The sequence below is a fragment of the Fistularia commersonii genome, chromosome 1 (genome assembly GCF_037954325.1).
Source record: "Fistularia commersonii isolate RoL2024-O1a breed Wild chromosome 1, RoL_Fcom_v1.0, whole genome shotgun sequence".
Classification (NCBI taxonomy): Eukaryota; Metazoa; Chordata; class Actinopteri; order Syngnathiformes; family Fistulariidae; genus Fistularia; species Fistularia commersonii.
The window spans coordinates 2,292,765-2,307,565 of record NC_141284.1 but is presented as its reverse complement, the minus strand read 5'-3'; the positions used below and the strand labels follow the sequence as shown (position 1 = coordinate 2,307,565).

The 14,801-nt window shown below is 51.3% G+C and overlaps 1 protein-coding gene across 5 annotated transcripts in view; it reads right to left on the bottom strand.

Annotated features, from left to right (window-relative positions):
- Positions 1-5,123: 5,123 nt before the first annotated feature.
- The window catches only part of nfia (nuclear factor I/A), a 54,138-nt gene continuing 44,460 nt past the window's right edge, over positions 5,124-14,801 (bottom strand). For 2 of the 5 annotated variants that reach the window (XM_086143817.1, XM_086143837.1), the window contains 4 exons: positions 11,112-11,290; positions 9,644-9,809; positions 8,808-8,896; positions 5,124-5,290 (listed from right to left, as the gene is read on the bottom strand). In XM_086143817.1, coding sequence (XP_085999943.1) covers positions 5,276-5,290; positions 8,808-8,896; positions 9,644-9,809; positions 11,112-11,290 — 449 coding nt within the window. In that variant the 3' untranslated portion in view covers positions 5,124-5,275. Of the gene's footprint in view, positions 5,291-8,807; positions 8,897-9,643; positions 9,810-11,111; positions 11,291-13,579; positions 13,697-14,801 lie in introns of all 5 variants that reach the window. The other 3 variants (XM_086143800.1, XM_086143808.1, XM_086143826.1) reach the window with 3 other exon arrangements.

The window sequence follows — 14,801 nt, the reverse complement described above, 5'->3', positions numbered from 1 at the left end:
TTTCATTCGTTCGTGATCTATTCCGCTAATCGTGGGGTCGGGAAGGGGGGCGGAGCCTATCGCGGCGAGAGGCGGGGCTCACTCTGGACCAATCACAGGGGCCACATATAGAGACATACAACTGTTAAGGTCTCCAGTGAACCTCCTGCATGAGTTTGGACTGCGTGAGGAACCCTGAGGAGAACATGGAGAGTCCACGCAGAGGGGAAACCTTCTGGCGGTGAAGCCTTGGTGCCAAAATACACCTAAAAGAAGGAAAAAAAAAAGGAAAGAATTTGCCGATTTTGTCCTTCCTGTGAGGCGTCTGGAGACGCTCAGCAGGTCTGAAGGTGACCTCCTCCGACTTTTAATCGAAATCATTCACGTTTCCTAAATTTAGGTGAAAGGCGAACCCTTCCATCAAACTCGCCGTCCGCAATTAGCGCAGCGCTAGCTCGTCCGAGCGGGACGTAGCGGGTCGAGGGGGTCGAACCTTGGAGAACCTGGAAGGAACGGCGACACGTCGGAAAGAGGAGTGTGTGTGTGTGTGTGTGTGTGGATGGAGATCTGAGCAGAGGGGGGGGGGGGCAAGGAGGAGGAGGAGGATGGGGAAGGAGAAGGAGCGGGAGGGAGGAGGTGGTGAACTCGTGAGCAGCCGCAGCAGAAAGAAACAAGATGGAAAAGAAAAGAGGAAAAAATCATGTTGCGTAATCAAGCTGTTTATTTCCTGGCATGGAATGATGGAACACAAAGAGAGAGAAAGAGAAAGAGAGAAAGAAAGAGAGAGAGAGAGAGAGAGAGAGAGGAGGCAGGAAGCAGGTTTTCCTCCGCCGGCCGCCTCGTCCCTTCCTGCCTGAAACTACACTCTGGATGCAGTTCAGAAAACAACAACAGAAACAAAGCCGGCGTTCGCTGGGCGACGCAGGAAGTGTCCTTAAATACATACAAAACCAAAGCAAATAAAGAAAACAAAAGAAAAAGAGATGTATATATATATACATATATATATGTATATATATATATATATATATATATATATATAAGGAGGGAGGGGTGCGGTCTCCTGGGAACCAGAGGGGGTTCTAAGATGGCCGCCTCCGGACGAACAATCAGATAAAAGTCACAACACTAAGGTTCTTTTCCTCGTTTAATCAACGTTACAAAAGTCCTGCATTATAAAATAGGGCAGCATCAAAATCAGTGTAATTAATAAAACTATACAACGTACAAACACGCCCCCCCCCCGCCCGCCGCGCCCCCCCCCCCACCCCCCCGTCCCACCTCTAACTCGCTAACGCCGCTTCGCTGCGCCCGAACCACACGCACAAGAACACGAGAACCAAAAGAACCGACACACACACACACACACGCACACACACACACACACTGCCCAACACTATTGCTTTACACCTTTTTAAAAGGGTGCGCTTGTTTCCGGTTCCGGCGGGGGCGGGCGGGCGGGCGGGCGGGGGCTCCGTTTTCTCCGCCCGGTTTAATGACACTTTCAAAAAAAATGTCCGTGCAAATTTTTATTTATTTTTTCATCTTTTATTCCCTTCGTTCTTTTTAAGCCCTGGAAGCTTTTATTTATTTATTTTTTTTAAATTTTATTTATTTATCTTTTTTTTTTTTTTAACTCTTGTGATTAATTAGATATTTAGTGCAGAAAAGAGGAGTTAATGCCCGCCTCCTGGCTTTGGGGGTGGGGGTCGGGGGGGTCGGGTGGGGGTTGACGAGGAACACGGGGGGGGGGGGGGGGGGGGGGGGGGGACCCGCTCCGGTGGGACGTAGGAACCGCCGCGGGGTAAACAATTCACGGGAATAATAATAATAATAAAAATTAAAAAAAAAAACGCATGTCGAAGAAGAAGAAGATGAGGGTGAAGAAGGTTAAGGCTGGTTGGAGGTCCCCCCTCGTCCCCTCCAGCCATGGGAGGAGGAGGAAGGGGGCGTCATTACAATTTAGGGACTGACCGATTCCACGCCAGTCACGTGCACACAAACTGGTATTTAAAAAAAAAAATGAAAAAAAAAAGTTTTAAAACAAGCCAATGAGAAGCGAGAAGCAGCGCAGGAGGAATTTGCATATTTCGTTTTGTTTTGTTTTGGGAGGGAGGAAAGAAAAGTCACATGATGGATGGGCTAAAAAAAAATAAAAAAAACCTTGAAATTAGCACGCGGCGGCGGAACGGATCGATGTTTGCCCGATGATGCTGTGAATTAGCGGCTGATGTTGCTATGCTAACTCCGCTAACAACAACTGACTGACAGGAGCGTCCGGCGCTAACAGGACACTGGCTACGTTACAAGCATGTTAGCATCTCGAGGGAAAGAACCGACGTGACCCGAGGAGCCGAGCTAGCTCAGCGCGCGCCTAGAAGCTAAGCTGAGCTAGCTCGCTAACCCCTTCCATTCGCTAACACGCTGGAGCCGCCGTTCGGCTTTCCGCTTTTGTTTTCTGCCCCTACGATTAGCCGGGATCGCACACTTCTCCCCAAAACACCATTAGCTTCCTTAACTGTCGCGTATCTGTTAGCTTATCTGATTGCAACGGTTTGAATCTGGAGAGGCTGATTTCCAACAACCTTAACCAGGGTATTAGCTGTTTTAATTTCAAGTAATTGAACTTTCAAAGTCGCTCATTCGTCGCCTCGCTGCTCGCTTCCACTTCCTGTTTGTAAACGTCGACACTCCTGACCAATCACCGGACTTCTCACAACCACCCGACCCCGCCCAGCACCCTCCCTCCCTCCCCGCCCCGAGAGGTCAGGAGCTGGAGCTTTAGCATTTAGCGTTAGCATGAATCCCCCCTGGCGTGGGCGGGGAGGAGGGGTCTCTCGTGCCGTTTGTTCGGGGGCGAAAAAGAAAAGGAGGAGAAGAAAAAACCAGGCAGGATGAAGGAAGAAGAACAAGCTAGAAACCGACCCGTCGGGAGGAAAGAGGAGGAGGAAGCAAAGGAAACCAAAACCAAAACAAAGATGGTGGGATGTCGAGAAAGCTGGAGGTCGAGCGAAGGGAGGAGGAGGAGGAAGAAGAGGAAGAAGACGAGAAGGAGGACGAGGAAGAGGAGGAGAAGGCCTCGGCGGTTGCCGTGGCGCCGGGTGGAGGATCTTCATCACTAACTACATCGTCTACGGAGGAACCGTCACTAACACTAGAACATGCAGATTTTTTTTTCTTCTTTTTTAAAATTTTTTTTTTTTAGCATTTTTCAAACTTTGTCACTTAAATTCACTTTTCGTCAACGCTGGATGGTGTGTGTGCGTGTGTGTATATATATATAAATATATATATATATATAAACACACACACGCACACACATATATATATACGTGTGTGTGTGTGTGTGTGTGTGTGTGTGTGTTTCATTGCAAAGGAGAGGCGGAGTGAGCGCCACCTGCTGGACGAGGGGCTTCCACTGACCCTCTGCCTCGTTTGACACCTTCAGACCGCAACCCCCCCGCCCCGATTCACACGCTCGCGGCCGATTGGCCGACGGCAGGGGGGGGGGCGGGGCCTCTTTCAGAGACCGGGCCCGCCGCTGGGGGGGGGGGCACCCGTAACCCGGGCAACGCCCGTTCAAGATTATCTCGCAAACGGAAATCGGAGAAAACATGATTAGCTTAAAACGCACCTTCTCTGATTTCGCACCGATGAGAAATTGCAATTTAAAAAGAAAAAAAGAGAGGAAAAGAAAAAGGATGTGCTCTTCGAAATAACTTAATCGCTTCTTCGTCCCGGCTGGCGCCGATTGAGAGCCGTCTCGATTGAAACAAACAAAAATAAAAAATTCAATTGCACAAGTTGCGTTGGGGAGGGCGGGGGGGCAGTGAACCGCCGGTTTCCGCCCGCGGAAAGAAGCTCTCCACCGATCGCGTCCGGTTCGGGCCGGCGGCGGTTCGGCCCGCTAGCGTCGGACGACGGCTAACGGGAGCCGGGTTAGCCTGTCGGCGGCCGGCGACATCTCGCGACCCGGGCGTGACGTCCAGGTGTTTGACGTTCTCGCGGCGACGAGCCTCTCCGGCGCTTCCGATCCGCTCGTGTCCGTATTTACTCGTCTTTCCCGGCGCCTCCTTTCTCCTCGGCCGGAGATGAGAACGCTAGCCTAGCTGTTAGCCGCTTTTTGACATCTGCATAGCGCGGCTAGCTGCTAGCGTCGGCATCCCCGATTGAGCGCGGGGTGGTGAACGTTAGCGTCCCAGGCGGAGAACTCTCACCGGACCCGGCGCGTGCATAGTTAGCAAATCGACGTGCGCGTCCTCGAACCCCCCGGGAACGGCTTTTACCTCGCGGGGTCGGGATGGTGGCTAGAAAAAAACAAAAAAAAACAACAACAGCAGCCGATCGGCTGGAGGGCGAAGCGTGTGTTCTGCTTAAAGGGATCCGCCGGGCCGGAAGATGAACGGGCTGAACGACAAACAGAGGACGAAGAAGAAGAAGAAGAAGAAGGAGAAGGAGAAGAACCAGGAAGAAGAAGAAAACAGCTCCCTCCCCTCCCAAGGCTGCGGTTGCTGGTCGGACGCTGCGTCTCGGTCTTTTGTACCCCAGTAGTTTAGAGTCCCAGAGGTTTGACGGACTGGAAGAAAAATAAACTTCTGTAGACCTGGAACGTCCAGCTGATCCCTCAGATCCGCCGCCGCCTCGCAAAAAAAAAAAAATAAAAAAAAAAATTGCACTTTCCTCGTGATCAAAACGCCGCCGCTCCGCCCCTGACTGGGAGTGTGTGTGTGTGTGTGTGTGTGTGTGCGGAGGGAAAACGGCGGCTCAGAGGGAAACGGACGGCGCCTCCCGGACCAACGATTCGCCGGGCGCCCCCCCCCCCCCCCCTCCTGCCCCCCCCCAGCGCCTTCCGACGAGTACTTCCTGTTTGGGCGCCTCCTCTTCAGGTCCGTGTCCTACCACCCACCACCAGGGGGCAAGTGTGTGTGAACGTGTGTGTGTAGGGGGAGGGAGGGGGGTATTAGCTGGTGGTATCTGAGCGCGGGAACCCCCTCCCCGTCCCCCCGAAGAAGGGGGTCAGTCTTGCTGCCCGACGGGTAAAGGCTCATATTCCTGTGGGGGTTTAGCGGAGGGCGGGGGGGTCTGGCACTAGATGAGAACGTCTATGTGGTTCAATTCCAGGGGTGTGTCTGACACCGGGGTGGGGGGTTCCGCTGTAGCCATGCTGATGCTGCAGAGTCTGGGCGAGGTCAAAGGGGGCGGGGCTTGACGGGGCCGCGGCGGTCTGTCGGACAGGTGGGCGGCGTCGGTGTCGGTGGTGGAGGTGGTGGTGGTGGTGGAGGGGCCTCTGGAGTCCTTATCCCAGGTACCACTGCGGAGAGAGGGGGGGCGGGGGGGTCAGAGCGGGGGGGTTAAAGTTCGAAGCGTCCCCGGGAGCCAATCAGAGAGCGGCGCCGACCGCCGGCGGCGTTGGGCGCCTTTACTATATTTGCAGAAAGTGGAAGCGAAAAGAACCGGGGGGGGGGGGGGATTGGGTGGGTTGTATCCCATCCGCGCACGTGTGTGTGTGTGTGTGTGTGTGTGTGTGTGTGTGTCATCCATCTCCGATCGTCCCGTATCGATCGCCAAAGAGGTGCATCGTTCACCTCCCCCCCCTTCCCTCGCTCGCTGCCCCCGACGAGTTCAAGTTCATCCCCGCGTTACATCATGTCTGGTTGCTAGGGACGACCAGACGGCCCGGGACGTGACTACCATCGCCAAGGCAACCGCATCATCTGCGCTTCTTCGCCGGCACTCTTAAAAAAATTACACATTCTCTTTTTTTTTTTTACCCCCCAAATACCGAATGTAAAGCCAAAGTTTAAATAAAGTGCATGAAATGTGCACGCGCGCGTGTGCGCTCGTTGTAATTCTGCTACCGTGTGTGTGTGTGTGTGTGTGTGTGTGTGTGTGTGGTGACAGAGGAGAAGACTGGAAGGTTAGTTTTTAATCAATACAAACTTGCTGACGCTGGGACTTTTCTGGCTCGCTCTCCTTCCCCCCCAGTGTCTGTCTATGTCTCTCGCCCTCTCGCTCGCTCCCTGCACTGCAGCTCCTCCCTCTGTCCTGAGAAGACTCGCAGGAGATGGAACTGTGTGTGTGTGTGTGTGTGTGTGTGTGTGTGTGTGTGTGTGAGGACATAAATCTGTTTACACCCTGCAGGGATTCAGCTGCGTTTTGGGGGGGAAAGAAAAAGAAAAAGGGAATAAATCATTAAATTTCAGTGGAGGTTTGTTTTGACCGTCTGTCGCCTGGACGTGAATGTAAGTCAGCGTGTGTGTGTGTGTGTGTGTGTGTGTGTGTGTGTGTGTGTGATCCCGTGGAGGCGAGGCGGAGGACGATGGAGAGTACCCCCCCCCCGGCTCAGATGCCTTGAATGAGCCTTGAATCCCATGACATCATTGATTCCACCCCAAAACAACAGGTTTGTTCGCATTGAATTTAATTTCATCCTAAATGTATTTTATTTTTACTCACTTATGGATATAGACAGTATACGGATTTATAAAGATATAGTCTGCATTTATAAGAAAAAATACGTATACATAAGCATAAATAAATATATTCAATTAAATGCACATTGACATAAAAATGTATTTTTCTATGGATTCATAAAATGCAATTTACAAATTGATAGATGTATTTACAAATGTATACGTTTCTTTATGGATATATAATATATTCATGAATATACACAGATACATATTTATATTTGTGGGTAAATAATTGAATACATTTATTTAGGGATATGTCAATGCAAATTATGTATTCATAGAGGTATATATTTATGGCTCTATAATTGTATATGGATAAATAAATGTTTGCATTCCATTATGGATTTATTAATGACCATATTATTGGATACAGTAGGGTATATATTCATGGTTACAGAATTGTATGTGTAAATATATACATTCCTTTATAAATTGATATATTCATATATACAAAAATATATGTTTGATTCTATATAGTAACCTATGTATGTATATATTGATATATAAATGTGCACATTCTTTTAGGGATATATGACTACTTAAATAGTTGTATATATTAACCTAAGGATATATAGATGCATACATTGATACCTAAATGTCTAGATTACTTTGTGGATTCAAATATTTATTTATAATTGTATCTTTATTTACTTATGGATATATACATTCTAATAACTTAAACTGCAGGAGATGAGAATCGACCGGAGGAAATGAATTTAAAATCAAAAAACTATTAAAAGTGTACATTTTAAATATTAATATTATGATATTATTTTTAATAAAAATATTCAAATATAGAATATTAAAATTTAACAGTCAGTGACGCGTTCAATGTCCGTAAAACAGAGCTTCAGACAGACACGCCTCCCGACCATCAGCCAATCAGAGGACAGCGTGGGTTGAAAAAACACAAAACAAAAAAAAAGGTCTCCTCTCTGGATTTCCATCGTCCTGACCTGAGCTGAGTCAGCACACACACACACACACACACACACACACACACACACACACACACACACACACACACACCCTGGTATTAAAGTCACCTGACATTTAAACAGGAACTTGAGGCGACCTGAAAGTTTTGGTTGAACAAACGTTCCTCATTTCAGTCTGGACACGAGTCCCCGAACCCACAAAGCTGCTGGAGCGCACACACGTGTGTGTCTGTGTGTGTGTGTGTGTGTGTGTTTGTTGGCACAACGAGGTGCCAACCCCTGTCCTTCCATCGTCGTTTCTATGGGCAACCGCCACTGTTACCCCTGGCAACCACCACGCTGACCCTGGTGGGCATGATGCCCACTCCTAAACAAAGACTGTGCCATCTGGCCCCCCCACCCAACTTATAGACACACACACACACACACACACACACACACACACACACACACATAATACACGCGGATGCACAGACTGTCCAGTTAGTCACCATGGCGATGACTGGGGAGGTGTTTACTGTACAGCCCTGGGGGGCTAACGGCGACCGCCCAGGGTGACTTTTGTTCTGGGGTTTAAGTGTGTGTGTGTGGTGTGTGTGTGTGTGTGCGTGTGTGCAGTGGGGTCTCCCACTCAGTCCACACAGACACGTATTGTTCCACCCCAGCGGCTTCCAAGTTGCGGACTGTAGACCACTTCTGGGCCTCGGACCTTGTGGTTGCCATGGTAATTAAAACCAAAACGAGAGATTTCGCCGGCGATGGTTGGAGGATTCATGCCGCCATGCGTCTGCTTCCACCTCCACCTCCACCTCCACCTCCACCTCCACCGCCACCTCCACCTCCTGGTTTGACAACTCATGTTTTCAGTCTTTATTCTACTATTTTATCTTCTTAAAAATGCAGTTACACGTGTTTAACCAGCTACACACACACTTTAACTGGATTTTAGGGACTATTATCTGACTTTTATCTCAGAAGACTGTGTGTGTGTGTGTGTGTGTGTGTGTGTATGTATGTGTGTGTGTGTGTGTGTGGTACTCAATTTATTGACTGCCACACAGAGACAGACACTAAAGCAATCAAACTTGTTTTGATTGTCAACAGAAGACTCCCACCTTGGAACACTGTGTGTGTGTGTGTGTGTGTGTGTGAGTGTTGAGTCAAGGCTGGCTAGTTGTTGCACTCTTCATAAATCAGCTGGCAAACAGCCCCTGAGCTGAACACATACACACACACACACACACACACACACACACACACACACACTCAGTAAAATTGGCAGGAGGGATGGAAGTGTGACGTTTGCCTACAGATATGGCGTCCAAACTGGAGTCTCCTGCTCTCTGATTGGCTAAGGCGTGCCGGACCTGAGCGCCCATGTGACGGACGCGCTCTAGCGTGTTACTGTCGGCGTTACCTGCGGCTGCTGCGGGATGTTAAAGCCGGGGTCTCGGGGTCCGACGCTGACGAAGCGCTGGGCGGGAGACGTGGTGGGGGTGGAATAGGCTAAGGGAGGAAGAAGACACACACACACACACACACACACACACACACACACACACACACACACACACACACACACACACAGGTCATCGGTCTGTCTTGAAAAAACCTGAGTAGAGACTCCCCATTGGTTTCCAGTGGACTCTCCACATGCTTGCAGGAAGCTAAAGGTTAGCAAGGAATTACTTGGAGGCTATGCTAGTAAGAAATAAATTAGCAAAAAAACAGGGAAAAAATACAATTTTGGGATTTTCCTGGAAATTTACCAAAACACAGAAAAGGGCCGCCTTTGCTTTTCTGTCCTCAATGGAGCGTAGCTTAGCTTAGCTTAGCACAAAGAATGGGAGCGAAGGGAAACTACTAGCATCTGCTAGGAAAAAAAAGAAAGCTCCGTGAGTAAAATGGCGCACAAGGAGACAGAAAGCGTTTCCAGGGCGAGAAACTGAAACAAACAAAACAACACAGCAGCGCCAAAGTAAATATCGACGTCTGGTTGTGACGGGGGACACGGGATTAAATATTCTGGCAGCGCCGGCGTGTGTTTTTGCCAAACGGCGGATCGTTAACTTCAGGTTGAATTTAATCCAAACAAAAAAAGTCACTTCCTGAACGTCATGAATCATTTCTGTTGATTCTGATGTGGAATTAAGTCCTAATGATTCAAACTCTTTCCAAATGTGCCGTCGCGTAGGAGTTTCTGCCCCGCGGGAGAGTGTGTACGTGTGTGTGTGTGTGTGTGTTTGCACTCACTCGGGGAGGTGGGCGAGTTGCCTCCTCCCTCCGTGGACGAGGTGGAGGGCGGCTTGGCGTCGACGGGCAGCGGGACGGGACGAGCCATGGGGGGCGGCGGAGGGGGGGGCAGCATGGGCGTCGGCAGGAAGGGGTTGTGGACCTTCCCCTGGGAGCTACCATTTGGCTGTGGCGGCGGGGGGGTTAAACACGTTAAACACGTCAATTAAAGCTAATGCTAGCCCCATCACGCTAACTACGCTAACAGCGTTTGCCACCCGGTAACTACGTGGGAGCGCCGTGTTAGCGTCTCCACGCTAACCAGCTGTCGGAAGAGACCGCTCGCCATTCGCGGCTGTGTTTTTACAGCGAGCTGACTGATTTTGTCATGTGACACAGGAACCCCGCCGTCTGATTGGTTCCCGCCGACCGACGCCGAGGTTTCAGACGCTCCGGGGCCGAGCGGCTGATCGATCAGCCCCGGAGAATCATTAGCGCCCGGATCATGAGACGGCAGAACTGATCGTTTCCCGCCTCCCGTGGGTTGTGACACGCGTGGCGGCGATGATGTCATCGGGTGATGTCGCCGCCGCACGGCCGGGGTCAGGGGTTTGTCTCCTTACCCGGGAACAATAAAGTTTCAGCGTGATGAAACTTTATCACCTTTATCAGCCGACACATGAAGACAGGATTTATTGTTGAGTACATCTGCAAAACACACAATGTGTGTGTGTGTGTGTGTGTGTGAGGGAGAGGGTGTGTGTCTGTGTGTGTGTGTGTGAGGGGGGGGTGTCTGTGGCTGGTGTATTGATTCAGTGTCTAGACGCAGATATATCAGCTATCCGGCTGCAGACGGGAGGCCACACACACACACACACACACACACACACACACACACACACACACACACACACTGCAGTGTTTCCTGATCCCCCTCTGCAGAGCCTGGAACCCTGGCTCAGGTGTTTACGTGTGTGTGTTTCTGCACGTGTGTGTGTGTGTGTTTGTAAGCGTGCATGCATGCGCGTGTGTGCATGATTACATCGAGGAGGACCACCTGAGCACATGAAAGCGTGTGTGTAAATAAGTGATCGCTGGTGTGTGCGTGCCTGCATGCCCGCACATCTGTGCGCGCGAGCGTGCGTGCGTGTGTGTGTGTGTGTGTGTGTGCTCACGTTGAGGAAGCCCACCTGTCCGGCCCGGTGCGTGTGTGACCACATGAAAGCGTGTGTGTAAATAAGCGATCGCGGGTATGTGTGTGCGTGCCTGCATGCCCGCACATCTGTGCGCGCGAGCGTGCGTGCGTGCGTGTGTGTGTGTGTGCTCACGTTGAGGAAGCCCACCTGTCCGGCCCGGTGCGTGTGTGACCACATAAAAGCGTGTGTGTAAATAAGTGATCGCGGGTGTGTGTGTGTGTGTACGTGCCTGCATGCCCGCACATCTGTGCGTGCGTGTGTGTGTGTGTGTGTGTGTGTGTGTGTGTGCTTACGTTGAGGAAGCCCACCTGTCCGGCCTGCTGGGCGGAGTCAGGACAGACCAGCTGGACGAACTCCTTGAGCGTCTCCTGCGGGTGATACCTGATGGCGGGGTGGGAGAAGTAGGAGCCGGGCTGCTGCAGGATGGGGGAGGAGGAGAAGTGCAGGCTGGAGGGGGGGGCGTGGGGGCTCGCTGGAGAAAGAAAGAGGGGAAAAAAAAAAAAGAGAGAGAGAAAAAGAGAGAGAGGGTTAATAAATGGAGAACGCGGAAGGGGCGGGGCTTCCGGGGTGGATCGAGAAAGGGGGCGGGGTTTCGTATCCAAACACGCGCCCGGCCGTCAATCAAACCTCCCTCTCCTTCCTGTCCTTCCCCCCCCCCCCCCCCCCGCCCTTCCCTCCGCCTTCTCTCTCTTTTACGAGCCCCCCCCCCCCCACCCTTGTCTCCGCCCTCCTCCTCTCTAATCTAATTAAGCCTCTAATTGGGCTAATATTCTCTGATTGCTCGTTAGCGAATGAGGCCTCGTTACGGAGTGTGATGTATGGAGGAGAGAGGAGGCGGGAAAGAGATGTGAACGACCGCAGAGAGAAAGAAAGAGAGAGAGGGATGGAGGGATGGAGGGATGGAGGGATGGACGGAGAGTTAAAGCTGCTGCACTAATTCACTTAAAGTCTGCTGTGATTTATCACTCTGACGATACACACTGACCCTGCGCGCGGGCGTGTGTGTGTGTGTGTGTGTGTGTGTGTGGCTGCACGAGCACGCACGGCCAATGTATTTACAGTAATCATTGGATGGATGGCTCTCTCTGCCCTCACACACACACACACACTAACTGGAATGAGAGTGTTTTCCCATTTTGTCTCCCCGATTCTTGCGTTGGTAACGTTTCCTGAATTGTGAAGCGTCCCGCCCGGAACGGGTCGAGTCCGCCTCCGGTGGACGGACGCGGTGCCGCAGGACGCGGGACGAGGGGAGGTCAAAGGTTAGGCGAAGACAGGAAGCGAGCGGAGTGTGTGATGAGGGGGGGGTGAACGCATGAAAGTGCGACGTCACGGACGACATCTGGAGCGAATAAAGACGGGTTGATGAGCGCAAGTGGACTCCAGGTGTTTTTTTTTTTTTTTTCCTTCCTCCAGAAACAAAGAGGAAAGACAAAAAAAAAAAAAAAAAAAAAAAAAAAAAAAAAGAAAACCACCCGGAAAGTTCTGTTTTCACTTTGGTTTCAGAAAAAAAAAAAAAAAAAAAAAAGACAGAAAGAAAATCAGCCTTTCCGAGGGAAAAGAAACTGATATCGATCCTCTCATTTCTCAAAAACGGTCGAGATTTTCCTTTAACAACTCGACACCGCCAGAGCGAGTGTGTGTGTGTGTGTGTGTGTGTGTGTGTGTGTGTGTGTGTGTGTGTGTGTGTGTGGCAAGGACCGGCGGCTTGCATGTTGAACACAGAGGAAAGAGCCAGGATTAGTTCCACTTTGCAAATTGCCTCGCTTCACTGACCCCCCTACACACACACACACACACACACACACACACACACACACACACCTACACTTTCCCCCTCCAAGAGGAGGAGTAGGAGGAACGGGAAGAAGAAGAGGAAGACGTCCTGCGTCCAGAGGCGGCTCGATAAGGAGGAGAAGGAGTGCAATCAGGGGGTCGGACGGATAAAAGGATGGTCGTCCGCATTAATGAGGATTAATGGTGGCGTCCGGTTTCCTGTTTCGCCGGGACAGGAAGTGGACCGAAACTCTACCTCCAAAGGCGCCGCCGGCGCTCGGCAACTCCAATCAGCTCGCCAATCAGTTCCGATCCCCTAATCGGCGCCGACGTGAGCGGGATTTCCTCCCGGCCGGCGGCGCCGAGGGTTGGCGTTACCGAAATACACGTAAAATCGGGGCGACCGTGCCATTTTATTATCGAAAATATACGTATTAAACCTTTATCGCCCTTTCTAAACACTTCCTGTTCTGTCACACGAGTGGCGATCGGAGAATGGATGAGGAGAACGAGCAGCCAATCAGAGCGCGGGATGCAGAACAGTGCGTTCTGGCTGCTGGACACCCCAAAAAAATGCTAATTTTGCCGTAAAAAAATAATTGAAATATTAATTGAATGAAAATTAATTTTCAAATCAGCGATTTGAAATTGAAATGTAATTTTTTTTTTTTTTTTTTTTTAATTTCGGATTTTTAATCTGCGACACAGTGAGACCGTGAAAGGCGAGGGACTACCGTACACACACACACACACACACACACACACACATGCACGAAGGCAGGCGGGATGGAGACACATGGGGAGAACCAGAACGTGAACAGAGGGGAAGGTGGGCACACACACACACACACACACAGATAGAAACACAGTGCCTGCAGGTGTGTGTCCACAGACAGCAGCCGTCCTGAGTGGCTCCCTGACAAACCCCCATCCGCCGAGGTGTGTGTGTGTGCGGGGGCTGGCGTGGGGTGGGGGGGGACCTCACCTCGAGGCCCGGTAATGACGGGCCGGTGTGTGAAAGCCGTTCGAGGGGAGGAGGAGGAAGAGGAGGAGGTGGAGTCGGGCTTCTTTTGCATGGCGGCGGCGCCGGGCAGCGGCATTCCTGCCAACATGGTGAGGACGGAGGATGGAGAGCAGGTCAGACGGGCGGCAGCCACTTTCGGACGTTTAATTTTTATTTCTTTTTTTTTTTTTTTAAAAAAAAACAGCATCCGGGCGGGGGCTAAATGCTAATTTTTTTTTTTTGCAAATTTACGGATTTTTTTTTTTTTTCCCCCCGCGGCCTGAATCATACATTCAACCTCCGAGAGGACGTGGCGAGAACCCCCCCCCCCCCCGAAAAAAACGAGCGCCTCGTTCCGTCGAGACAGAACCGCTTTTTAATCGAAGGTTTGATTTCCGTCGTTTAAAAATAAAAAAAGTGCATGAATGGAAGATGAACGGGCTAACACCCCCTCCCGCTGCTAGGAAACGTGAAACAGGGATCGGGTGGGACTTCGGGGGACGACATGGACTGGCGGCGAGGGGGCGGGGCTTCTGCAGGTGGGCGGGGCTTGTGCAGGGGAGGGTGTGTTTGTGGGTGGTGGGGGGGGGGAGAGGGGTGTGTGTGAGTGATGAAGAGCAGGAGAGGGTTTGTCAGGCAGGAGGGAGGCAGAGTGTGTGTTCAGCACTTTCTCCTCCCTCTGTTTACACCTCCATCTACACATCCATCCATTTCCGTCCATCCGTCCGTCCGTCACCTGCAGCTATTGTAACTCATCCCTCCATCCACTCGTCTCACACACACACACACACACGCCGCGCTCCGTCATCGGCATGCCGCCCGACGTGGGGGGGGTGGGGGGCGTCCCGAGGTGGCGAGGAGACGAGCGAGGAGGGAAGGAGGCAGCGAGGCGACAGGTGAGGACGTATGGGAGTAAGGGGGCGAGGAGACAAGGAGACACTGGAGGACGGCACGGGGGGGAAAAGACGGATGGAAAAGGAGTCGAGGAAGGAAACAAGAGACATGCGAAGGAAGCCGGAGAAGAAGCAAGGACACGAGGAAGGGTGACAAAAAGGAAAGGAGACGAGGAAGGAATCCCGAGGAAGGAAGCCGGACAAGAGGTGGACGGACGGGAGGAAGGAACCCGGGAAGGCGACAAGGAGAGGAGGTGAGAGGAGGACCCGACGTGACACGTCACAACACGGAAGGAGAGACCAAGGAGGGA